This window comes from Psittacula echo (assembly GCF_963264785.1).
Source record: "Psittacula echo genome assembly, chromosome: 4".
In the NCBI taxonomy this organism is placed as follows: Eukaryota; Metazoa; Chordata; class Aves; order Psittaciformes; family Psittacidae; genus Psittacula; species Psittacula echo.
This window is the reverse complement of record NC_137738.1, coordinates 21,040,927-21,068,288: the sequence shown is the minus strand read 5'-3', so window position 1 is coordinate 21,068,288 and position 27,362 is coordinate 21,040,927. Positions and strand designations below refer to the sequence as shown.

Below are 27,362 nucleotides of genomic sequence, written 5' to 3'. Positions count from 1 at the left end.
AGCAGGCTAACTGTTGAATATCTTCATCGTCTACCATTTCTCAATTTTATCAGCTACTACAGGAGTTAGAAATTAATTGAAATAAAACACTTTCCTTAAGAAAAGAAAGAAGAAAATCAGGAAGAAAGTCTTGTTGACCACCATATGTTTATTTTTTAAACAATTTACAAATGTCATATTTATCCAAGCAAACACATTTAATACTTCAGTCTTTAACAAGCTATACAAATGAGAACCATCACACTAGAGCTTTTGATCGCTCAAGGACCATTCAGGGTAGGCATGCATGTGTCTCTATCACATGAAGCGAGTCCAATTCCTGACACCAGGGTTCTGGTCTTCTGCTTCTTCAGAGCTGGTCAGCTGCTAAATGATTTAACACAAATAGTTACTGGATCACAATACAATGAAAGAAAGCCCATTTCAAATCATGTAAGTGACCTCAATATGTCTGGTCCAGGTGTCAGGCCACAGAGCCTTACCGATTAGTCTTCTTCTCCAAAAGCCAGTCGGACAGATTTTCTCCCCTTGCTTTAGTGCTGTGGCATCCATACATGTGCTTATACAATACAATGAAGCAGCTTAAGTACAGATGTAATACAACAGTAATTACAAATCACAGAGACAGATAAACAAACAAACAAAACCAACTCTAATCACATTCTTGCATTTCAAACAATGAAAGTAAACAAAATCATGCATTACAGCTTAAACAAATTTTCAGGTTTAGCTCTTCTGCAAGTCTCCATTTCCTCAAGTTCTAAATTGCTGTTCTTGAGCTTGTCCCAGTGGCTGGGCTACTCAGTGCTATTGACACAAACAGGGTGAGCTGGAAATCATCCAAAAACGGTCAAAGAATAAAAGCCCCCAAAATAAACAACAAAGACGCACGCATTATAAACGACAGATTCCATTTTAATAGCAGAGTGTAGAAAAGAAATTGGCAAAAAAATTCACATGAAAAAACATTTTACACAATTAATTATGTACAGAATAAAGTATGTGTCCGGTTTCCAATGATGTAAGTTTCCCTTTAGTCAAGTCCTACCACAGGATGCAAAATACACCCAAAACCCTCAACTGGAAAAAAAAAAAAAAAAAAACCAAACAAAAAACATATACATAATCCCAGCTCTGGCTCCTCAAATATTGGGACTGGCTGGGTTCACTTCAACCCACTGGGCTTTCTGCTAAGCTTTCAGCTAAGCTTTCAGAGACTCCTGACTTTGTTGTAGCTTGCAAACTACTGTCAGCAGTTTCTGTTTGCTCAGTCTTCTTGCTCAGGATGGTGCATGCTCCCTTGCCTCCTGAGCCACCCTCCTTCCCATGTGTTTCTTTGAGCCCAGGAAGGAAAGTTTCTGTGCAGCCAGAAGCCTGACTTTCTGCACTGCCCCCGTCACAACTCAGTGACGGCATTTCGACAGCACCACCTCTGCTCTCCTCCACACGCAGAAGGAACTCAGACGTGGGAGAAATGCCCTGCATTTCTAGAACTGGCATGACCACTTCTGTAGTGTCACTATTTGAGGACTGCAGTCCAAGCTGTGGCGTAACTGTTTGAGAAATCCGTGTGCAAAATTTATCTTCCTGACTAGCAGAACTCAGTGTAGCAAAATCAGTAATCTCTGTTTCACCCACTGCTTTTTCATTGCCTAGCTTCTTAAGTTCACTGGACTCCAGCCTAATGGATGAAATAGTTTCTAGTTTTGAGACTTCTTCGATATTCTCATTTAAAAGTTCTGTTGTAAGGATGCTGAAGCATTCATGTTTTACCTTAGTATCTCTCAAATTGTAATCAGCACTTTTGAGCTTGAGTTCTGCCTTCTGGGAGGGAGACTCATTGTTTTTCACATCTTCTGATGTCAAAGAAGCTTTTTTGCTATCCACATGAACATTTGCAGAGAGACTTCCAGATTGCTCAGTGTTCAATCCTGAGTAAGTGGAATTTGAATGAAAGTCATTGGCTGCTGAGGTTCTTAAAACCTCATGCTTTGTTTCTGGGGCACAGACGGCTTCTTCTGAAAGATGTTCCCGATGGAAATCTGCTGATAAAGCAACTACCGACTCTCGGACATGATCAGAGTGAACCCTAGAAAAGCCTCCAGTCCCTACTTCTTTTGCACCTCTTTTGATAAAAACATTATCTAATGTTGCATCAGATCCAGTGTGTCCTAGCGATTTTTTTTCAACTACTAATTCTACACTGGATCTGAGTTCAACAATATTTGCAGAGCTGGTGTTCACTAACCATGTAACTTCCTGCCTTTGGGTTTTGTTATCTAGCACTGCATGGCCTGAAGGTTCAGGTTGAACTTTTTCTTGAGCTTCTGATACGCTACTTCTAGCTTCTGTGTTGGTGAGACATGTGTCTGGCTGTGCCTCTGTCAATTCTGAAGCACTAATTCCATTAGAATTAGTTTTTACTTCTACATTTGGAGAATCTGATAGATCCCAATCACTTTCAGAACAAGAACAGGTTGTGATGACCTCTTCTTCGCCATTACTAGTTCTGGAAGTGTCCCATTCACCAGGACTTCTTGTCAATTCTGAAATTTTACTTTGGGTTTCTGAAAATCGAGGAGCTTTGCCAAGGGCTCCTGGATGAGTTACTTCCAAAGCTGTACTTTTCAGTTTTACATCTTTTAAGGAGGCATCAATAGAATTCTGCCCTATTGTTACTGCTACTAAAGCTTTTTCTTTTGAAGTGTTTTGAGAATTACAGAGCAAGTCTGGACTATCAGTTTCTGAGTGAGTTCTATAGCTATCACTTAATTTTTCCTCTCCTAAGTGGGAGTTTCCCAAATTTTGAATTTTATTCTGTGTTTCAGGTAGCAAAGTCTTTGAGTGCAAGCTAAGCTCAGGCTTTGCCTCTTCCCAGTCTTTCATCTCTGTATCCTTCTGCAAGGTACCAGGAACATTTGTGTTAGTAACTGCAGTTTTAACTGCAGTTTTATTTGCATCTTCCTGTTCAACCTTCTCTTGAATCTCTGTTTTCCGCAGATCACAGAATTCCTGGCTACCTACCTGCTCTCTACCTCTAATATCCACAAGTCCGATTTCTGCAGGTACCTGGAAACCAGAAGCAGTTTTTGTTTCTGGCCATTCTGTGACTGACATTTCTGATAGCTGAGGCTGAAGTGTTTTCTTGCTTATTTCATCCTGATTCTCACTGAGAACCCAGTGCCCTGTCACCTGATTATTACAACGTGAGGAATCTTCTTTCAATTTGTTCTGAACATCTGTTGAAAGAAGCGTCTGAGATTTTTGGCCTACATCTTTCAGAATACCATTTTCAATGTCAGGGCTCATCTCATTATGAAGTATTAAGGTCTCCTGAATATCAGTTTTCCCAAGTTCTGAGCTTGTCTCAGCTGAGTGGACTTGGCTAACTTCAGTAGCCACATTCTGAGAATCCTCTTTCAAGGAGGATGAGCTATTACTTGTTTTATGGTTTGCAGATAAATCTGCAGGTTTTGTTAGGTTACAGTTTTCTCCATTTGGAAGTGCAGAACTGGCAAGCTTGCTATCAGCTGAACCCTTTCCACCACTACTGTAAAAAATATCATAGAGATCTTTAGCATTGGCTGTGGCCAAGCAAGAGTTCCGTTTCTCTACCTTTTTTGCCTGTTCACTGAAAGCAGTTGAAGGTGGTGGTGGAGGGGGTCTCACAGGCATTGCCAGCATTGTCTGTTCACTTTCAGACACACCTGGAGCTACTTCATCTGCAGGGATGACAGCTGTCTGCTGGACTGCTATTGGAGGAGGGGGTGGAGGTGGTATATCAGAAGTCTGAGAAGATTCACTTTTCTCTGCTGCTTTCAAATCCTCCTCTGCCCCTTTTAAAATTACTTCTTCTCCTCCAAAAGCTTTTGAGATGATATCTGGGGGAAGCAGAAGGTCTGTGTTAGTTTCTTTTACCACAGGCAATGGTTTGGTGGTAGCTCCAGAGGATTTTATGGACAAAAAGGTGTTCAAAGGTGCTGGTTTGCTAACTGTTGCAGTAGTAGACTTCCTGAAAATCATGGTGGGGACTGGTAGATTGGGTAGAATTTTTGCTGGTGTTGATGTGACAACAACTGGTGTCCAAGGGCTAGTGTGTGGAATAACAGTTTTACCAGACAGTTTGATTTCAATGGGCTTGACATGAGGTTTCCCAGACTGGCACTTGGTCTCCTCTTTGTTTCCTTCTGTACTCTCCTCCTTTGGAATAGTGCCTGCTGGGGTTTTATCGTCTCTCTCAGTCTTTTTCCAGCTGAATTTCCCAAAGGAAGTCTGGCTTGGTGATTCCTTTTTAGATTCCTCTTTCTTTTCTTCTTTTTTCTCCTCCTTTTTCTCTTCCTTCTTCAGCTTAAGCTTGATACCCATTTTTCGCCCAGCAGAATCTATTTTGCCTTGAGTCTCACTAGTCCCTTCTCCAAGCTCCGGGATACTCTTTGTTTCCTCTTTCTTTATTATTTTTGGTTTCTTCTCATCCTTCTCTTCTTTCTGTTTCTCGACTAGTTTCCGTTTCAGCTCATTCTGCCGCCTGCGCTCTGTTTCCAGAACTACAGCCAATCCAGCCTGACGGTCTAAATTTCTCCTCTCTTCATAGAGTGGGTTTTCATCTATGTATTTCTGTGGAAATAAATGGCACAATTTTAGCCACTGTTTCAATGAAAAAATAAATAAATAAATTCAGCTCTGCAACAGTTTTGACTTGTTCATTAAGTGCTACTCAGACAGTAGAGAACTTCTTCCTACCAGGAAATTCAGATGCTACAAACTCCACATTCTGTAACTTACTGTCAACTGAGTGGAAGCAGTGCTGTCACTTTACAGAAGAATTTGAAAATCAACACTGGGACTTAAACTCCATTTCAACCTCATGCAGATGAAAGATTATCCTCTATGTAGTGGGAAGTTCTGCTTATTTAGTTCAGTAGAATGTAGTGAAGATAACCAAATACATATACTCCAAGGAATCAAGTGTCATTCTTCAGTAAAGGAAGACAGAACAAGTAGAAGCTAACATGAGAAGCTACACTCCTGGTACACCAGCTACCAACCTTGTATTTCTCATTGTGGGGATGACTTTTCACATGCTGCTCTGCTGAGATCTGATCTCCAAAAAATTCATGACAGAGCTGGCAATAATATCCAGTGATAGGAATCAGAAACTCAGAGCCTGAAAGGCCAAAGAAAATGATCAGAGAAACAAAACTTAACAAATGCCAAGCTCTTTACAAAGCCAGATAAACGTATCAAAGAACAAGAGCAAACCCTCCAGCAATGTTCCTTTTGGAAAAATTAATGCTGCTCTTCTTATGCTTACAGTATGGGAAACACCACTGCCAGGAGCAAACCCATAGAGTGAAGAATTACTATTGTTTACTATGATTCAAAAAATTATTTCAGAGCTATCCGACGTATTAAAGCTATCCCCAATTCAAGTAGGTTAACATTTCCTACAGTCTTCATCTATTTTCCACCTTTGTGGTGTAGTCTGTTCAAATACTTAACACCTGTTTAAATCTAGTTTATAAAAAGAACGCAAGTGTTTTCATTGAAGTTCAGCAAGGCTACATCTCTACTCCTACACAAGCAGCTGCAGTCATCTAACACACTGCAGATTCTTCTTCACCAGGTACTACTAGAAGTATGTAAGAGATTAATAAACTGTGATTGATCACTGTCAGGCCGATCTAATCATTCAGATGTTACGTAAGTTTTCAAATCACTTACAGTCCCTTCCATATGGCTTTCTCAGATTCTCTGTATCCACATTCTACCAAGTACTCATCAATGATTTTTCAGGGAGAACTGTACTAAAAATGTATTGAATGGAAGTCTGTTGCAAGACTGTGGACTACTGCACAAGATGTACCTAAATACAGCAAGCTCTTGTGGTTGTGTTCTGAATTCTAGCATGTTGGCAAAAATCACTTCAGAACTACACTGGAGAAAGAAAAAGTCACCCCGCATTCGAAATAAAAACCTAAACTCTAAAAAGAAGAAAAGGAAATATGCTGTATTTTCCTACGCTTTTGCTTCATGATCTTTTGCACAAGAACAACCAGGAAATTAAATAATTTGCCTTTTACCTAATAATACAGTATTTATATGTGCTCCTATAACAAGTAAAGTTTTGAAATTCCTTTCTCTGAACAACTGGAACCTGCTGGACAGTAAAGGGAGATGATGCCCAAGTTAAAAAAAATTAACATACCTTTGGCAGGAACAGTTATCTTATCGATGCGTTTTATGGAGTCTTGTTTGGTCTCACTCTGTGTCTTCGAAGCCCAAGGTCTGTTGTAAGGATCCAGGGTCTATTTGCACAGTGACAGAGGTATACAGGCTCATGTATTACACTAGTAAGGGAAGTACACTTGACTTTTTCCTTTTTAACATCCTTTCAGAACACTGAACATTAAAATCAACGCGCGAATATTTACAGGAACTATGTTTTCCTCTCTTTCCCCTCCCATTTTTGCAATTTATAATGAGAAAATAACCTGTGCAAAAGGTAAAGTGCAAATGATAGCAAAGAACAAGTAAGCATAAGGAACACAAATATCAAACACTAGTTCCTGAGCAAACTGGACACAGGCCCCATTTACTAGTTGGAACACATCAGGAGTTGTACAAATTGCTAAATCTGGCATTAGGGAAAGAAGGATTTCATAAGCAAATTCTTGGGTTCATTTATTACTTCAGATTCACTTGTAAAATGTAGTTCTGTGATGTATGTTTTAGTGTTAATAGTTACAGCAATATGAAATGCACTTAGTTGAAGAAAGCCTGCAACATACCTGTCTGTGTTTCTTATTATGCATGTGTGTGAAAAAGTCAAACATGGTTCCGCAGATGGTATTGCAGTCTTTGCACCAGTGGTTCCCTGCATCATAATATTCATAAATATTGGCCAACTGGAAAGGATGTTTGGAGGACTGGGAAGAGGATTCTGCTGGCTTCGGGCTTCTACCTCTGGATTTTTCATTAGTAGTTTTTGATTCCTAAATTGAACAAAAGGAAACACTTCTCTAAGACAAGGTAGGGTGGACATAATGCTCTAGAACTCAGAACCTGCCTCCAGCAGAAGCCACACACACCAAAAATAAAAATATGTATCACCTGCTTTTCAGGGCCCAGGCTAATTCCACTGTTTCAGAGGGCTGGTACTGCCGACTAAGACGCTGCATGGCCGCAGTGAAGAGCTTCCAATAGGGCTCCCAGATGTAATGGCTGGATGGTTGTAGGTAATCAAGGAACCAAATGAACAAATTCCCTATGGCATGCACCCTTCCCACTTCATGGGTTTCACATAAAGATCTGAGTAATTCCAATTTACAGTACTAGCCAAACAGTGCCCAGAAGACCTAAAACAGTTCCCCTAGAAGCATTCAGAAGTTACTGTAAAAGTAGCTTGGATGAAAGCAAAATAAAAAAAAGAAGTAAGAACTGTTTGACTAAAAGCACTTTTACCAGATTATTTGAGAGTTCCTGAATTCTTCAGAAGACTTTTTTCTTAGCAATAATAGAAAGATGGTTTTTTGTTAATTACCTAAGTACGCAAGGTGAAGCATCTTTCAGTTTATGCATGTGATATTTGCACTTACATTGATCTGTACAGAAAGACGCCATACAGTGATACACAAACATTTCAGGACTCTACCCAAAATTAATACTAAACTAACACTGCAGAATAGCAAAACAAATAATCCCTGATCTGGATCATGAATGAGCCCTGATAATTTATATTACAATAGTACTAGATGTAGTTTGAGGTTTGAGTTACATTTTCAGTGGCTGAAAGCCCATTATGTTATTTCTAATGTGCATGTTAACTTAGCAGACCCGAGTTGGCTGCATGATTTCCAAGTTATTCACTATCCATGTTGAACAAATTTACTCAAGCAGATTCAAAATTCTTAAATAACATCTGCCGTACTTGAAATTCCTTTGGATAAACAGGAATACATTCTCTCCTATTAACACCACCCCACACAACATACAATGTAGGTCAAACAATGAAGAGACACCCAGGCCACTATGTACCCCACAGATACCCATACCCCAAATACAGTCTTGGTAGCAGAGTAGGGAGTGACTCTGAATATTTGCAGAAACTCTGTGTGCAAGAACATAGGAAAGCTCACATACTCTTAAAACAATGAGAGGACCAGCTTATAATATGCAGGAAGTGCATGTAAGGATGTTCATGATGTCTAAGAAGCGTCATTGTTTATGTTACTTACAGATATATATCCACCCAATATATCCTATAAAAATACTATCTCCATCAGAACTTTAAAAAGGCAATGTTTCTCATATAGATAGGTGACAGTCAACTCTTAAATCCAGTTTATGCTTAACCCCAGCTCAAAGATGACTTTGTAATTTGCTGCTATTTAGAGCCCAGAAGAGATGATTTGTCTGTTTAGTCCAAGGCTCACCTCTGCACTATGTAACTACAACACAGAGACACAGGTTCAGCAGCAAGGGACCACAAGGCAGTTTGCAAGTAAGCAGGAAGGCATACATTTTTGCCATGAGGTTGACAGAGGCAACCGAGCTCAGTGTCAAAAGGCCTGCACCGTATTTCTTTTCTTTAAAAAAACCTAACAATCAGAATTACAAGGTGAATCTTAGACATTAAAGGCAGTGTCCTGTGTGCCTATAGATATCTGAAAGTATTAAATGTTCCTAGCCAGAGCTCAGTATTTTCCATGTTAAAATAAGGAACTGTGAAAAGGGGATCAAGTCATTATGGGTTTGGACAATACAAACAATGAAAGTTAAAATAATTAAAAATACATTCACACATGCCATATTTCAAGAAAAGAAAGCAATATAACTTAATGCAGTTTAGGATTTAAAAGACGTTGTCTACTTTAGCTTTACAAATGGCTACTGAAGCAAATGATTTGTAAAAGTAAGTGAACACTAAATTTCAGTGATGTTTCAAGAAACAATAAAAACAAAATACAAAAGCAAGCCTTAAAATGAAAGACACCAATAAATTCTCTGAATCAGACCAGGATGAAGCATAAGGAAAAGTTTATAGGATACACAGATTTTCCTCTCTGCGAAAAATATACAGTAAGGTCTAGACAAAAAGCATTTACCACCTCCCATCAGCTATTTCTGTTATATATTTGAATAAAACATCTGAAAAGCATGATAATCAATGTCCTGAATCATGCATAACCTTTCAGATGTTACTGTCATACACTACTTCCAAAGTAAAAACTATCTTCTGTAATGCAGTAAGCTTGTTTTGATATATGCAGCACCCATTAATATAGAGTATGTCAGAGAGACCATAATGATGCATTATGACATTTCTTAAATAGAGAAGACATAGCATGTATATAATAATCACGTTAAGCTGATTTGTTAATATCATCACCTAGTGAGAAGGCCAACATGCTCCAGACTTGCAGAGAGCTTTGCTGCTACAAACATTCATCCTTGACAGGCCGTGTCAGCAATGTTGTAGAGAAAAACCACCTGTCCTCCTGGTATGGCACTGAGACTAAACAGCTACAAACACGCATGATACTGTCCAACTAACACTTCAGCAAAACCAAGATCAGAACCACTATGTGGTACTGAACTGCACAAACCCTGAGGCAAATGATGAACACTGATACATCGACTCTCACCTATATGCACCATCAAAACCAGCATATGACACGTGATAAACAAATGACATCAAATGATCCCCTAGTAAATGTTTGGGAGCAGCTGTCTCCCCAGTGCCCTCTTCTCTTAGTGGGAAAATCATCAGCACACAAGCTAGAAGATTTTACCTTGTTGGAGGAAGATGTTTTTTCCAGACCTTTTGCATTTTCTGACTTGCTGTTCTTCTCTGAGGAATCTTTGTTTTCCACAGATGGTTTCCGGGGCTTTTCAAATATGTTAATCCCCAGGATTTGTGCTACTTTGTCGAGCTCAGACTGCTTCTTGTCAGCTGCATCAGATTCTTTATGCAGCTCTGAAATCTCCTTCATAATATTCTCTTGTAGTCTGTTCACCTCAACCAACAAGGGGTCTTTATGTCCATCCTTCTCACGACGTTTTTTCCTCAACATCTCTCCTGAGTCAATCAAGGAAGTAGAAGAGTTGGAAATGCAATAGGAAAAGATCTGTATAACTATTTCAGTGACAAGTAAAATGCTAATATAAAATATTACAGCTAAATCTTGACTAGGAAGTTCTAAAGATGGAACTGACTCTCAGGTACAGCATTACCATATCTGCCTTGTTATACAACTCTAACAGAGGCATCATAATCCTCAAGAGAGAGAATCAGTTTAATTATCATTATTTCCCTGTGTGACCAAACAAGCTGAAAGTATCATTTTCCAAAGGTGATGGAAATCAAGTGTTTGCTTTGACCAAACAAAAGTTTTCAAAATAAAAAGTCAGCTCTGTCTAGAGAGGACTTTCCCTTCTCCAAGTAGGATTAACAAAAAATTGAAAGGCACAATGATGTCTTCAGTTACTATTTCCCACTTCTAAAGAAGCACTAAAATGAACAAAGTGCAATTCATTTAAGTTGTCAAGCTGCCAAAGAAGATGCAAGAACAACTGTTTGCTTCAGTGTACCAGCCCGATTTTGGGATAAATAATTTTAATATAGTAATTAGCTCACTGTTTTCTCAAGAGTTCGGCATTGTCCAGAGTATGAAAATACTAGTTCTGAAATATAGACTATTCTTATTTTGGTCTTCACATCTCATAGCAGGTACTAGGACTTGTGATACACCCCAGTAGGAAAAAAAAAAGTGGGGAGAGGTGTGTGGTGTATGCACTGTACCTTGCTGTTTACGAAGCCTGTCCAATTCAGTTTTGAGATAGTAAAGCTTCTTCTGCCGTGCTTCTCGTTCATTCTTCAGTTTTTCCCTCTCTTCTATCACCTAAATAGATTGGAAGCAGACTGGATTTTTTTCTCTTCCAGACCCAAGTTAAGCAGTCTTGAAAGAATGACAGCAGGACCTCAGTTTGCCAGTCGCAGAACACTGCTCACTATTCTTGAAAGGTTCTTGAGTATTCTAACACAACAAATGCACCTCTTCCTCTGCATCTTCAGGTAACTACATCATGTGCTCAAGCTTCAGCCCTATATGAAGGTGATTTTTTTGGGCAGTGTCTTCCCTGAAACAGCTTTCAGGGAAGTGAGAACAGGCATGAAAAAAAGTGCCTGAAACATGCACTTAGGCTCAGCTGACTATCTTCTACAGGTATAAGCAAGATCATAATAAATGGCTCTTCAAAGCTCCTGCAGTATCTCTACAGCCAGCATGTTCCATCACTGACAGAAGACTTCACAGCTCTTCACCCTGTCTCCTGCTTTGACTCTGGCCAATTTTAGCTATTACTTAGGCTTCTGTTTCAATCTGACCATAACTGTATCACCGAATTTCATATTTTTGCAGGCATAACTGTCTGAAACACCTGCATGATGTTTGCTTCTTGCTCAGCAAGGTAAACTTTTGCAAGAGGAGCTCACAAATCTGCTTTTCACTGGTTTTCACTGATTCTCACGAAAGGAAACCTTATGCTAAAATGAAACCTGGAAAGTTCTTTTAATTTCCTTCTTGGCTTCATTTTTCAAGAGACAAGTCCCATTTTTTTTTACCTTCATAATGCTCTTAAAGCTTACTGCTGACTCCTTCCTTGAATAAACAATAACTGACCCAAGGATTTGTCTGTCCTAGAGAATTAGTATGACTACAGCAATGCAGATGTGGGCAGGATCTGTAGATCCTGCAAGGAATAAGCTTCAGGAGTTCTACCAACATAGCTGCTGAGCAGCGAAAGCTCACTTATCTGCTTGTGTAGCACTTTGTGTAAGCACCCCTCTTTAAGTCACTTCAAAAAAAAAGCAGAGAGGTGATCTCAAACCAAAAATTTAAAGTGACTTCTTCTGAGCCTCTCTTGGATTCAGTTGTCCCTCCTTCCATGGACTGATTTCTTTTCAAGAATGTGATATAATCATTGAGTAGGCGAAAAGCTTCCAGGCCCTGTTGTGCTGTTTTTCTACTAGAAGATCTACAGTCACAATATATCATTAGCACAGCTACACTGAAAGAATCTGTCTAATGCAGATATGCATATGTAGATGAAAATTAGGTATGACTGGCAATGTGTGCTTGCAGCTCAGAAAGCAAATCGTTATACTGGGTTGCACAAAAGACATGGCCAAAAGATCAAGGGAGGTGATTCTTCCCCTCTACTCTGTTCTATTGAGACCCCACCTGCACTACTGTGCTCAGCTCTGTAGCCCCTAGCACAAGAAAGATATGGACCTGTTGGGGCCATGAAAATTATTAGAAGGCTGGGAAACCTCCCCTATGAAGAGAGGCTGAGAGAGTTGAGCTTGCTCAGCATGGAGAAAAGAAAGCCCTGGGGAGACCTTTTTGTGGCCTTTCAGTACATAAACGGGGCTTACAAGAAAGATGGAGAGAGACCTTTTACAAAGGCCTGTAGTGACAGGACAAGGGACAACAGTTTTAAACTAAATGAGGGTAGATTTATATTGGACCTAAGAATAAATTTTTTGCAATGAGTCTGGTGAGACACTGGCACAGGTTGCCCACAGAAACTGTGGCTGCCCCATCCCTGGCAGTGTTGAAGCCCAGGCTGGACAGGGCTTGGAGCAAGCCGGTCTAGTGGAAAGTGTCCCTGCCCATGGCAGGGGGTTGGAACTAAAGATCTTTAAAGGCCCCTTCCAAGCCAAACCATTCTATCATCCTATGGTCTTATTTTAACAACAAACACTGAGGAGAAACCAGCTTGAAAACTTAAAAAACCTTCAGGACTCTTCCAGTCCTTTCACAATTTATACCCCAGTTTCCTATTTTAAAATATATTTTTCCCCACTAGTCTGTAATTACCATATAAATAAACGTAACTAGAAGAGGAAAACATGAACACCCGTAACCTAAACTGGTGCTGATGCACCAAGTAAAGAACAGTTTCCCTTAAGTTCCTCTGATTTTGTGATTCTTGTAAGAGATGGTTAATACAAATGTAGAGGGAAAGTTATATGTGAATGACAAAATCTTTTAGTACGTATTTAAGAATGTCTAATATAGGTATAACCATGGTATTATTGTACCATGTACCATGTTCAGATGGAACCTCCAGTGTTTCAGGTTGTGCCGACTGTCTCTTGTCCTGCCACTGGACAGCACCACCAAAAGAAGTCCAGCTCCACCTTCTTTATACTGTCCCTTCATCTATTTATATATCTAGATATCTTCAGGTGTTTCAATAACTAAAGCTCAGCACAATAAAGCTAAACTGTAGCCACCATGTGTTTTTCTTCTGTAAGATTTTGGCTGGCCCCAAGAACTTTGTGCTTGATTTTATCTGTCCAGCCATAACCTACGGATGACCAACTTTTGGAGATTTTAAACTTTTTTTTTTTTTTTAAATTTCACAGAGTAATACAGACAAATGCACAGAAAACTTTAACAACAGGAAATTTAGTCCAGCTGTTTTTAAACTGGAGCCACTCAGGGAATAAAAAGGCATACCTGAAGAGGAAAAGCTTCTATCTCAGCAATCAAGCAGTCCAACATTATTTTAATATATCATAACAGGTAACATACCTTCTGCTTTTGAGCTGCCCGGTTTTTCTCATCTGACATCTTTTCTGTGTTATTTTTGAGAGGGTGTGAAGACAGACGAAGGGGCACTTTGGAATGAGCAGGAGTGGTAGGGACATGAACAAGCACTGAACCATCTCGTTTTAAATCAGGGACATCCTTTCCCATAGAGACTGTCTCAATCACCCGGAGGTTGGGACGTGTGGGGTTCGCTGACATAGCCATAGTAAGAAGACCATGAGCTTCTGGCAGTGTAGGATTAGGCTGCTGGGCAGCGGGGTACATGGTCCAGCCAGAGGCTGCATACGCCATATAGTGCCCATATGCATCGTATCCTGGAGGAGCCATTGTGGGAGGTGGATAGTTTTGGGGCATTTGAGTGGGAGTGAACTGGGAATAGTTGGGAATTTGATATTGAGAAACAGAAGTAGGTGTAGGTGGCAAACTAGCAGGAGTTGGTGGAACTGAAGGTATGAGAGAGACAGGAGGAAGAGGCTGTTCTGGTGCACATGGAGGTATATCCTGTCCCACTGGCTTGTTCTTAATATATTCTGATTTCTGAAGAGAGCATGCATCTTTAGACTGCTGGAAAGAGACTGGAGGTGATGCTGAGTGCTGCTGGCCTGACTCAGGAGAACGAGTGTCACTCCGGCTGCGACGCAAGTCCCAAGGGTCCAGTCTGCGAGAATCTGAAGAGCGACGATCAGGAGAACGAGATGCCAGCTTTTTGCCATGAAGGCGTTCCTGGGTACGAACAGCCAGTTTTCCAATTTCAGCAACACCAATGTCAAGTCCAATAGTTTTGAGTAAGTCATGGATCTTTGCATATTCAGCATTAGGCTCTTCTAAGGGATCCAGCTTGACAGCTGGAGCAGGAGAAGGAGGTGGACTCACTTTCTGGTTTATTAGCTCGTTGCCACAACTCACTGGTGGCTTCTGAATGGGGAGAGATTCAGTTTTGGTGTCCTCATCCTCATCACCATAAAGAAATTTCTCTTCATCCTCAATGTCAGGAAAACTACGCCTCCTCTTCTCCTGAGCACTTATAGAATCAGCCATCATGCCTAGAATTCGGGAGAAACCACTGCCATCCTGACTGGCCCTTTCATGAGGCAGCAGGAAGTCAGTAGGGCGATCAGTAGGCTCTGACTTGGGTTCCACCTTTTCCTTGTGACTTAAGAAGCTTCCGAATTTATCTTCAAAAGTGAAAGAATCTTTGGGAGTCCCAGAAAGGGGGCTCCACTCATATAAACCATCATGCAAGTCCTTGTTTGCAGACTCTACAACAGAGTCTTTGTTAAACCCTTTGAGAAAGTTCTCCACTTGAGAGGCAAAAGGAGCTGTTTCATTGCTCTGGGACAAAGACGAATGACTAGAAAGAAGAGGAAGATCCTTGCTGGGAGCCAGACTGCTTGAAAAGCCCTCAGGCTGAAAGAGAGAGACATTGCTATTTACTACAGCACCTTCTGAGGTGACTGTGCACCTCACAGAACAAAGGGGCATATTAATTTCTTGAGTTTAGGGCTGAAGAGTTAGAGAAGACAATATACATTTTAAAGAGAACAAAGAAGATTAAAAACAAGTCTAGAAAGTTAAAAAACGATTCTAGAATGTCACATCCAGCAATGAATGCTTATCTCAGAGAATACACAAAATCACAATTTTATTTCATTATTTTTTACAAGCATAAGATCTGAAACTTTTAAATTTAAACCCCACAACATGATTTTGGCTATACTTTGAGTTTAATCACAGACAAATAGGACTTCAACATCTTAAGACAGGTAAATCAACTGCACTGGGGTTATTCCCAGTCACTTCCTCATATATGCATAATTAATGCCATGTTAAATAGCATTTCCAATAATAGGTATAGAATGGGATCCTCAGTATTGGAGCACCTCCTGAGATAAACATGTCATTGTCAAACCAACACTGATCAGTACAACAGGCAGATCAAAAGTGATGCGCTAAATCATGAGAAAAATCAATTTATCACAGTGGTTACAATCGCACATCTTTCCATTGCTCTCATTTTGAGATTCAATTGATGTAGCTTGGGTACAAATTAAATAGGGTTGCTCCCAGTCTACAGCTCGAAGGGGATAAAAACACAGAAACTCAAAGATGATTTCAGCCAAAGCTACTGAGGATGCATTAGCTACTTAATTCTATAATAAATAAACAAGAAAGAGGGACTGTAACAGGCGAAAAGCTTTGATCAGCATCCTGACTGCCTGTGGTACAAAAAGATGAAGCTGGCCCAGATATCAGCATCCTGGACTGAATTTCAGCATGGACACTTTATTCTGTCTCAGATTTTATATATATACGATTCTTGATTAAATGCCTTCACTGTTTAAAGTTTCTAATGCAATCTTAACTTGTATAGGCCTGAAAAGAGATACCTGTTCTCTTGAAGACAGGAAAATGTAAAGATTTGGGATTTCTGTTTTGGAAATCAAGCTAACATTCTGTATCATAAAGTGACTATTTTGTAAAGTAGAAACATACAGACAGACAGAGAGAGATCAAACCTGAACAGGAGACTCTACTTCCACCTCCACTCGCTTCTTCAAAATAGATTTTTTTGGCATGGATGGGATTTCCTCAGGCCTGTATGCATACCGAGGCTCAGAAGTCTGTAGTGTATTTGTCAAGCCAGGGATCACATAACCACTGCCAGAAACATCATGATTCAAGTTTCTGCTACGCTCTTCTTCTTCTCTTTTCCGTCTTGCACGATCAAGCTCTCGGAATTCTTCATTTAGGTATGATGGGCTTGGGCTTCTACTGCGGCTGCGGCTTCGTCTGCGATAGTTTCGGGTTCCTGATGAGAAACCCTGATGCTCTCCACTCACACCATGCATCTTCTCATCCTTTTCATACCGTGGACGCTTTATTTCTCTTCCCCTCTCTTCTGGCCTCAGCGGGTAGGAGGATTTCCTGAGTTTATCACCATCTCTGTCAGATCCACGAGGCAGCTCTTCTCGACGACCATAATGGGGACTATAATCTGAACGATGGAGAAAAACATCTCGATTGCGATAGTCTTCATCATGTCTCATGATGAAGGGACTTGAAGGTTGATCTTCATGCGATGGGTATCTCTCAAGGCCTCGAGGACACGAGAGGCCTCTAGTGAATATTGGACCATCAGCCATATCATCCCTTTGTAAGAGAAGCACAGAATAAACATTAAGTACTTGAATCAGAGTAAACTAAGTCTTATTCTCACTCAAGAGTAAGAAATTTCCAAATCAGTTTCAGAATAACACCACCATCACCAAACAGAAGCAACATTTTATGCATTTAAAGGGCAGGGGAGAGAAGGAGACTTATTTTTAATGATATTATATATCCCTCCTAGGAAGTCACCTGCAAACACAATGATGTGAACATTTCAACTCATACTACAGAAGGAGAGCCTTGAAAAATTGATACGATGGCTTTATTTCTGTGAAGGGGAAAGACTACACACCTTACTATCATATTTCAGACCACAATCCCTTTCCTAACCTCTCCCAGCAAAACACCAAGGTCACATTTCATATGAATTATTCAAGGCATAATTCAGTTTCAAACTGGCAATGCAACTAGATCCTCTTTTTATCTTCAGCTGTGGATGACGACCATAAATTCCAGCGACATTTTCTGCTGCAACCGATCTGTAGACAGGACTGCCGCATTTACTGCTGTACCCAAAAAGAAGCACATTTTTTGACATCTATGAACCAGAGATAGTCAATGTAAGGGTATCATTCTTTTGTGCCAGCCGCTGCATTATTATACACAGTAGATGTGCAACTGGCACACCACCAGAGTAACTTACTACATCTCTTAGAGTATCTTCTTTTGGACTGATTCCTAAAGAGACCTCCAATTAGGAGTACTATTTTAACTAAGACCTTTTTCCCTACCCATAAGAACTTTTCTGGTACTGTTCTTTAGATCAGACAGAAACAAACCAAACTACTTTAAAATTACCAGCTGCTGTTTTTACTCACAGGTGTTTTAAAAATCTAGCAAGATCCTCCAAGAATGGTAAGAAAATGAGCTCCTAAGTGAAATCAATGGGACAGAAAACCTGGAGAAATGTCTTTCCTGAGTGACTGAGACATCGACTTGAGATAAACTATGTACTGCCTGAATCCTCAAAAATCACATCCTCCTACTCAGGAAAGACCTTCCATAGATGTGAGAAGGGACAAATCAAGTCATGCCAGACTACATCTTCAAAAATATTTGCACATGAATTACAACCCCAGTTTTCAAAGTCACCAGACTAAAGAATAACAGACATAAAGAGACAAGGTCCTTTTCTAGAGTATTTTCATAGCATACATATGCATACTTAAAAGCAAAACAAGCACAAAACTGTACTTTACCTCTAACCTGCATAATTTCAAAGCATTTCATATTTGATGCCGTATCAGTCCAACACATCTTTTAAGGCAAATATCTCATACACCAGTACCCAAAGTATTAGATGGCATCTTTCCAGTTTTCAGCAAACTATGCACATCCACCCCCTCCAAAAGCACAAAAATACCTAAAAAGTAGCTAGAATTAAATTTAACACATAAATGTTGTTTACAGTCTATATGAAGTTACATCTATCCCCAATGTCACCTTTTCTGAGAGCTTGCTAGACCTATACAAGCTGCATGAACACACATGGTGGAGTAATAGATGTGTTTCACCACACAACTTCACGTGATTTTTGTGCAAATAATTTCCATAGATGCTTGCCAGGTGTCACCTACAATTCAAATGCTCTAACTGCAGTGACATAGCAGAAAGAATATTTAGTTATACTTTGGAAATAAGGGAACAGCAAACCTACTATATTTCCAACTAAAAAGATGTTCCAAATATACTTCGAACAGCTAAGATGCAAATTTAAAACCTGAAGGTTAAATACAGATGTGAGGAAAGGGATTACTTGTCTTACAGAAACTGTGATTCTTTGAAGTACATTTTCTGTAAATAAAATCCAACAGAGATATGTCCCTTTAACTGTTCTGGGTGGTTTTAGCCAGCAGTGTCCACTACAGGCTGTTGCATCCCTGAGAGAGAATACAAGGTGGTATCACTGTGACCATCCCAATTCCTTCACCACACAAAATCCATTAATTACGAGAATTTTCAGTTTCAGAGAAGGAGAACAGATCATAAACTACGTAGACATGGTGCCTCAGAGAACTGCAACTAGTGTAAGGTAAATTACTTTTTGGCATATATATTTACATAGGCAGAAACAGAAAAGTCTGACAGCAACCAACAGGACTCCACCTTAACACACAGCCTTTGAATAGGAAGTCAGATGAGCTGTTCATGCTCAAACCAACTGTCACTTTTGATACTATGCCAAAAAAATGCTATTTTAGAATGGGGCTTAATACAGACCACGTCTCTGCAGTAATACGGTCTAATTTTTTGGATTAACCTCTGATTAAAGTATTGGTGGGATGCTCTGTATAGCTTATGCCAGCTCAGATAGTAGTAGAATATCTTAAAAATACTGACATAGGGAGAGATGGAAGACAGGGAGAGGGGTAAGATATATTCTTCACTTTGAGATACTGAGATTTTGGAAGACAAAACAAACACAAAAAAATACCAATCTGTTGAAACAGAAGACTGAAGCTGCTTAAGTGACCTTAAAGTCACAGGCCAGCAGCATTCAGTATGCTTACTTAGACATGTGCAGGAGGCCAGCTGCTCTAGAAATCTGGGGCAGGTTCTTACAGATGTTTTAGGATGGACCTGCACATGCACACACACCCTGAGAAACTCTCCTGGGGCATCCTGAAAATCCACTGCTGCAGAAGAATCCAAAAGCATCCCTGATTTCCATCTGTGGTATCTTATTTCCTTTATAGGTTAATGAACCTCTTTACCATCCCAAGGCCCTGCAAATTACAGAGAATAATTTGTAAAAGAGATTGCTTGAAATCTCTGAGTAGTTAGCAAAAATAGTTGAGTATAAGTAAATTCAGAATTATGTGCTCCAATTACTTCAAAATTTTAAAAGACATCTTCAGAAAACACTTTTTTTTTTTTTAAATGACAATGAGAACGTACCACATGCCAAATAAGAATGTGACATGCCCAGTATTAAACCCAATGATGACTCACAAAAAGGGCTACTTTAAAGCCCAGTGGTAGATGTAAAGTCAGTGTCCCCGGTACCAGGGCAGCCTCTCAGAGGGGAAAACCAATACATGACCAAAAAACCACATGAAAACCAATTTCCTTAACCAAATACGAAGTGCCTTTTAAAAACAACCAAAATGTCTAAACAATGAAGAAATTTGGAAGTCAAAAATAGTACCTAGAAGATTTAGGAAAAGCTAAGGGATCACCTGGTTGTCACACCCTAAGGTTCTGGGCAGTGGGCACTATTCAGACAAGTGCAGCCAGCATAAACAGACTACACAAAAAAAACCCCAAAAAGTCAATCACATGGAGTTCTTGCATACCTATACTACAAAGACATGAGAAGCCACTTAAAAACCAAGGTCTACATGGTCTCATTTCCTCTTATTCTGATTCAACTGTTATTTTTATCCCTTCTCAGGAGTCTATTCTGACCATTTGTTTACATCTATGGGTCCTGTAACAGAGATAAAGTGAAAGTTCTTCATCATTTTCACTCTTGTGCTAAAACAAACTCCACTGTTCCTGACGTTACTTCTAACCATGCATCATAACCACAAAACAGATTATATTTAAAACCTCACTGAAAAAAAGGAAGCAATGGGACAAACACCCACATACACCAACCACCCCCCAGCCCTGCATGTTCTTAATGTGCCAGAGCAGCGCCAGTTCTCCTAAATACCATTTCCTGCTCCTTCCAACCACTGTACTCTCCCCTAGCATATGCACTCATTTCATTCAGAACACTGCAGACTGCACAGGGGATTTATAAATCAAACACTGATCCCAGGAGTACTGAGGTAAAGGCATAAAAGTGACAGTACTGAAACCCAAACTCTCATTCAATTTTCTGCACCTGCTGAAACTTAACCTTACGCTTGAGGAAGACAGGAAATTCACTTAATCTGCTCACTTCCCTCTTTCTCTCCCTTTCTCTTTTTTCATTTTTTAACCAGTTGGGGATATGTGTATCAAAAACTGAAGTTATAGTGCCTTTTTTTTTTTTTTTTTGTGCTGGATGTTTATCCCTGACCTGAAACTGCAATTGTATGTTCTGGGTCACAAACTATGCCATCTTCACAATATTCAAGACAAAGAAAATTATTTCATTTGCACAGTCTTCTGATTTCACTTCTTTTGCCAGATTATACCTGTTCTCCTACAGAAGGCAAAGATTTTCAAACACTATCTACTAATATTTATACCTCACTGTTCACAGCAGTATTTTTTACATAAAAGGCATCTCTTCATTGAATATGTTTCTCTCAAATTCCAGACAAGGGATCCTGAGAATTCTAACACTTACCATGTATGGAACTGACTATGTTCACTTGTTTTCTGCAGAGTTTTTGAAGTCAAAATAATAAATTTTCTTCAAGTTACACTAGAGCTTTCTTCTGGGCTATTCTCAAAAATCAGGAAAGTAGATTATTCCTCCCAATAAATGAGAAAGTTGAAGCTTTATCCTATCTGTAAACAACCTTCCTTTCAGTCAGGTCTAGGTAGACTCATAAGAAACAGAAGAAGGTGGCTGAAGCTGTGAAATGTCAAAAGAAGCATCTCCCTCCCGCAGTATACTCCGGGCACTTTTAGTTTATATGGGTTTAATAAGCAGTTGACAAAAATCAGAGAAGAAGCATCTATTTAGAGCTACTATAAACACAGGAAGCTGGTTTTGTTCAGGAATCCCCTGCACCACAACTTGCTGGAGGCTGGGAGAGTATTCCAGGGAAGCATCACTACATGCCTGCCCTCCTACCCTTGTTCCCTAGGCATCCATTGGGCTAATTAGATGTTTGGTCTCACACAGTACAGCCATTCCCATGTTCTTACTGTTTCACATGCTTGAACCCCCATCTGCAGAGGACCATACCTGTCACTCAGGTTATCAATTGGTGAGCCCAGTCTCTCAGGCAGCCTCCTTCGCTCTGGTGTGCCAATGCAATACCGGTCATTACCAACAGTAATCCGCAAACTCTGTTCCAGTGAAGACTCAGAGCGGAGACTCGGTGAACGTCTCTGTAAATTGAAGAAAGAGTGCAAGCCCATCAATCAGGAATTTTAATCGCAGACATAGAAAGGCAAGTGACTCTGCTTTGCTTAACACGTAAAACTTGGGGTTGATGAATTAATTAAAAAAATCAAGCTAGGAGAACAACTGTTCCAAATATTTCAATTGTCTTTAGTTACTAAAGAAAGGCGACAGTATTGACTGCATTGCAGTTCTCATCCCAGCTGCTAATAACATGCTCTATATTTACATTATATAGAAGCGAAATTTTCAACTCAAAAATACATTTCATAAAGCACCATTTTGGAAGGTGGAAAAAACAGAAGTTCAAAAAGTCTCAGATTTGCTGCTGTCCTCCTTTCTTGAGGAGAAGCAGCTAAACAAACATCACATAAAAAACAGTGCCAGAATTTCTTAATAGAAGTGTCTGCGTTTTGGCCCTTTCCAGCTTTAGTAACAATATCAACCGAAGTATAAACCAGCGTAAACAAAGATTTTCCTAGCAGCGATGCTTTCAACAGTTTTCCTCACCTCATGCTGCTTTCAGCAGGTAAGTGCAATGTAATACAAATGTACTGCAAAAAAGTACCAGTGACTATAGAAACACCTTCAATAATAGAGTTCCCATTATCATTATTTATTATCAGTAGAGCTCAACCAGAGCTAAGCAAAGTCACCTTTGAAAAAAACGTTTCGCAGAAGGCCTGAGCTAACTGCCTCTGCAGAGACCTTCCTTTGGATACATACTCAATGCAGAAAGTGTCGTTACTGGTACAATATGCTTAACTAGTTATGCCGCGCATCGCTCTAGAAAATGCCACTAAAATACAGGAATTATCAAAGGGGAGCTTTGTAAGAAACAGATGAGACTGTCTGAAGACAAGAGATACTTGGTTTGCTTTTTTAAACCAACATGGTTTAGATTCATCTTAACAGGAAGCAGTGAACCAGCTTCACTTCTGCCAAACCAGCCATGCACTGCATATTGCTTTCACTCCTGAAAACTGCAGTAGCAAGCAGCAGGTGCACTGTTGCCTGCCTGCATCCACCCTCTGAGACAAAGCAGCAGATTCAGCTCAATCCTCCCAGAGAGCAAAAGAAGAACAGTACATAATCTCCATCAAGAAAACACAAGAGGAAAAACTAAACAAACAAAAAGATCACAAATTTGCCTGAATGCAATTTATTTGCAGTGCAAATCTGCACTAGAATCCACTGGGGACATAACCTTGTCCTACGGTAACATATTACTGATTTTTACTTTGCTCCATTAATTTGAATCCCAGCATCTATCAGGACACATTTTAATTGCTTTCTAAGACCAACTGCATTGTATCACACAGTATGACCCTGCAACAGCCTAGCTGAGATACAACATATACAAGGTGCATGTATCTCTCATAAAAACACTCTGAAGGCTCACTTTGTGCCCAATATAACACTGAATTTTGAGGGCTGCCTCAAGAAGTGATTATCTGGAAGGGCATCTTCTTGCCATCAAGACTGTTGGCAAGTTGGGCATATACATGACCACCTCCTGGAAATAAAGACAGAGAAGTGATGATTACATCTCAGAACAAACTTCTGCACAAAGGAAAGAAATAGTTTTACATTTAGAAAGGGTAGGATGTTAGGATTCCCTGTGACTGCCATACAGATTGCTTAGCAAGAGCAGTTACGGTGGTATTTCAGCTTCAGAAGTTTTGGGGTTTTTTGCTCAGTTTGCGAAATTCCAGTTTTAACAGCTTTTTCCTTTGGAGCACTCAACACCACCAGCAGTCATTCCTACCTATGCGCTGCACAGCATTTTCCTCCCTTCCTGTTCTGGCACCTAAACCGCAGCTACCATTGATGTAATATTGCACAGGTTGCATACCAGCTCTTCATCACTTCATCACTTTCTCTGTTGACCAAGCATGTTCCAGTCCTCTAATTTCAGCCTATTTTCTTACAAGAAAGAAAAGAATCTGAGAGAAACTATAAAAAAAACAAGCACACTGATCAGCAGACAAATAAAAGCAGCATGTGTTAACCCTGCAAGAACAAATAAGGTCTGCCATAATCTCTCACTGTACAGCCCTGACCTTCCTCTCCCCCATTACATTTTTCAATACTTGCCCCAAACCATTATTGTAGCTCTATGCTCTTCCAATTCCTACAAAGTTTTCCCCAGCTACTAAGAAACTAACACCATCTGTACTTAGGAAGTCCAATACACAGCTCCGCTTGCAGTCAGCATCCCAGTTGTGCGTGAGAAAATGTGCAATGGTGCTGATAACCTGGACTGCATGCACTCCATCTCATAAAAAGCAACAACCAAACAAAACCCCAAAACAACTCACAGAGTCAAGAAAAGGGAGTAAGAAATCTCTAAGGCTGCTCCTTCCATACTGCAATTCATATGAAGGGTAGGGACAATTAACTTAGAGCTTGTACTCAAAAGTCTTCTTCATTTAACTCCATACCCTTACTCCATCAGTATCTTCATTTCACAACCTACATCTTCCACCCTTACACATACATTCCCCTCTCCAAATCCTCCTTCCTTGTCGTAGCTTCAATTCCTCTTCCTCAAGTCTTCTGTCTGTACTCATCTCTCCTCAATAACAGCTCCAAAACACTGTTTACTAACAACGCTTGTGTAACTTTCTGAATTTCCACATTTTGTACCCTCAAAACTTCTGGAGAGGGGGTCTTAAGTCATATAAATCCGAAAACTTTCATAAAACTGTACCCAATCATGCTGACCCAACATATCTGGTGTCTGCTTTGTTTTGATCACACTTAGTTCCCCTGTTTGGAAAACATCACCATAATTCCAGCTTTTATCTTTCTCTAATTAATGCTGATTTTGTAAATGGTACTTCTAAAAAGTAAAATCAACTGTATTTGCATTTTATGCTTTGTAACATCACTTTTCAAGACGAAGTAGCGTCGGTCAAACACTTTTCAGTGGACAAAAACTTCCATGGAAGAAATGTACACAATATACACTCTAATAATTAATTATGCCAGGCTTTACCATATGCAAGAAAATGCACAATGCAGGTTAAAGAGCTGTATTTGTCTCAAGATCCCTTTTACTCTGAATGCTGCTTCCTAGAGAAAGGTTTTCCTTAAATGTATATTCTTGCAAATAAACATAAAATCTAATTGGCTCAGCAGTTCAGCACTAGATAACTTACTAAAGCCTGATTTCTCAGATTAGTAATTTTTCAATCCTTCTTCTCTGAAATTAGAATAAGCAAGGAAAACATCAAGAATCTGCAACAATTTGCAAAGAGGATTACTGTAACTTCAGCCATAAAGGTGCAAAATAACACTGGGAGAACTAGGAGAATGGTGTTTGTCAAAAATAATGCTTGTGTGAAGCGGGGGGTGGGGTGGGGGTGGTTTTTTTTTTTCCCCCCTAAAAGGGCAGTGTGAGGCTTCCAGTCAAAAACTCCCAGTTATAAATTTCTCCAAGTCTGAACCACCAACACATCTGGCACTGAAAGTTTTTGAGAGCCGCCACAGGTTCACAGCCAGTCATGGATACTGTGAAATGGTAGAGTAAGTGATGGTGAAGTCAGTTTAAGAAAGTTCTGCTCCTGTATCCCACCTTGTCATCCCCTCAGTTGTGAATGCAACTGTCCACCAAACCACAACACAAAATTGCATTAATCAAATTAAAAAAATACCCCTTTTTAAAAATTACTTATTTTCAATCGTGGGTCTTAGCAGCAATGTAATTTCAGGGCTATCCCACAGGCAACCTATACGATTGAGATAATGGTGAAATAGAGCCCAAAAACAAACAGCCAGAGGCAAGCTCCTCAGCCTGGCTTAACTGTCAAACACATTACCTTCCCATACCTTCAGGACAGCTCACCTTCAAGGAACAAATAGCACCAATAACTGAATTGTAACTCCACTACAATCACCTGTGATTCTAAGGCTACAGCTCCGAAGAAATCCAGTAGGAACCAGCACTGCCGTTAGAGAAGACAATCCATTCTCTCTTAGGGTCCCATCATGCAACAAATCTTAGCAGACAATGTATTTGTGTTAGACTGACTTTCAGCCACACTGTTTCCTCAAATCGGCTCACCCCGACACCTGATCAGCTACCTCACAAATACAAGGACAGCACAAGAGAGGGGGCAGAATATACTGCACAGCATGAAGAAAGAGTGTGTCCCCCCTTCTTTTAAATTGTAGACTTGCTGGATTGAGTGACCATGGAACGAACCATAGCCTCAAACATCCCAGTATTAAAATCTCCTCTTTCAACGCAATGCAAACCAACAGTGAACCCATTACATATCACAGTTGTTGTCAGACAAGGCAATCATTCCACCATGGAGTAACAAAATGCAATCTAAATGAGCTAACACCACTCACTCAAAAAAGTACAGCAATACACTTTGATTTAGGACAGAGGTGTCTGCACCCAAGATGGAATCACTTCAGATGCCAAACCAGAGTTTCACATGCTCAGGGCTGAGCGAGCAGACTGGAACACCTTGAGTACAGCTCCAACTACAAAGCAGCTGCTATCAAAAAATACCTCTATATCAATCTGTAACAGTCTCCTTTGTACACCCGTGACAGCTGAAAAAACTCAAAGTACTCATTCAACATCCTTTTAAAAAAGTTATCGTCCCATGAATTAAACGATGTTTATACAGTAACACAAACAGATGTTAAATGGAAGAAAATTACTAGCTACATCCTTTGCATTGGCAAAAGATAACATCATCTCTGAGCCTTATCTAAAATGGCTCTAGCCGATAAGAGACGTAAAATGTAACGGGGATTAAAGAAAACAAAACATTATCTGAAATGGCAATCGATTCTTTTCCCCCAATTTGTGTTTCTAAGGAGCAGGGAACAGATTCCCCTTCTCCCTCCGCACAGAGAGAGCCCGGACCCGGTGCAATTCCGCAAGGAACCCGCAGCGGCAAGCCCGGGTCCCTGGCCCCGCTGCTCTCAGCTCCCGCCGCTCCGCCAGCGGCGACATGGGCTGACCCCAGGACACAGCCGGGGCCGGTGCGGGAGAGACACCTCCCCAAGCCGCGGGGGGCGGGGGACGCGGAGGCGGCGAGAACCCCCCACGGCGTGACAGCCCCCGAGGGAGGGGGCAAGCCCCGCACCGAGACCCCTCAGCGCACGGCAGTAGTTACCCGGCTGCTGCTGCCCTCTCCGTGCTCGCTTCCCCGGCGGCCCCGGGTCCCCCCGGGCCCTGGTGCTCCCGGCGGCGATGGCAACCTTCTGCTGCGGTGCGGCGACGGGGATCGGCGGGAAGCCCCGCGGTGGCCCGACGGGGAGCGGTGGCGGCGCGGCGGGGGACGGGGCGAAGCGGAGCGCGGCGGCGAGACGGGGGCGGCGGAGGCGGCAGCGGCGGCGGGTGGCGGCGGGGGAGGCCGGCCGCGGCCTGGTCCCGGCCCCGATGTGCCAGAGCGGGAAGCGCGGGACCCCGACGAGCTACACTCTTTCAGCCGGTGAGAAGAAGACGAGGACGAGGGGCCGGAGCGGCCGCTGCTGGAGCGGTACATGATGGCGCCGGGGGTCCCTGCGGCCTGCGCGGTCGCCCCAGCTCCTCTGAC

General features: G+C 40.9%; 1 protein-coding gene across 2 annotated transcripts; it reads right to left on the bottom strand.

Annotated features, from left to right (window-relative positions):
* Positions 1-235: 235 nt before the first annotated feature.
* Positions 236-27,362, bottom strand: ZNF318 (zinc finger protein 318). Of its 2 annotated transcripts, XR_013956558.1 has the most exons (11): positions 26,940-27,362; positions 21,637-21,782; positions 16,136-16,769; positions 13,602-15,026; positions 10,802-10,901; positions 9,792-10,078; positions 6,789-6,992; positions 6,206-6,305; positions 5,046-5,164; positions 483-4,614; positions 275-366 (listed from the first exon to the last, which is right to left on the bottom strand). XR_013956558.1 is itself a non-coding variant. In XM_080614978.1 (10 exons), exons 1-10 carry the CDS (start codon positions 27,309-27,311, stop codon positions 1,171-1,173), a joined length of 6,831 nt encoding a protein of 2,276 aa, XP_080471104.1. In that variant the 5' UTR covers positions 27,312-27,362; the 3' UTR covers positions 236-1,170. The 2 variants fall into 2 exon arrangements, 1 of the variants encoding a protein (XP_080471104.1); XM_080614978.1 differs by having other exon boundaries at positions 236-4,614.

Excerpts from the sequence above, each read along its gene's own strand:
- ZNF318 (XM_080614978.1), bottom strand. The coding sequence starts at position 27,311 with ATGTACCGCTCCAGCAGCGGCCGCTCCGGCCCCTCGTCCTCGTCTTCT. Across the intron at positions 21,783-26,939 it reads GAGAGGGCAGCAGCAGCCGG|AGACGTTCACCGAGTCTCCG; the intron begins GTAACTACTGCC and ends TTCAATTTACAG. Across the intron at positions 6,306-6,788 it reads ATAATAAGAAACACAGACAG|ACCCTGGATCCTTACAACAG; the intron begins GTATGTTGCAGG and ends CTGTGCAAATAG.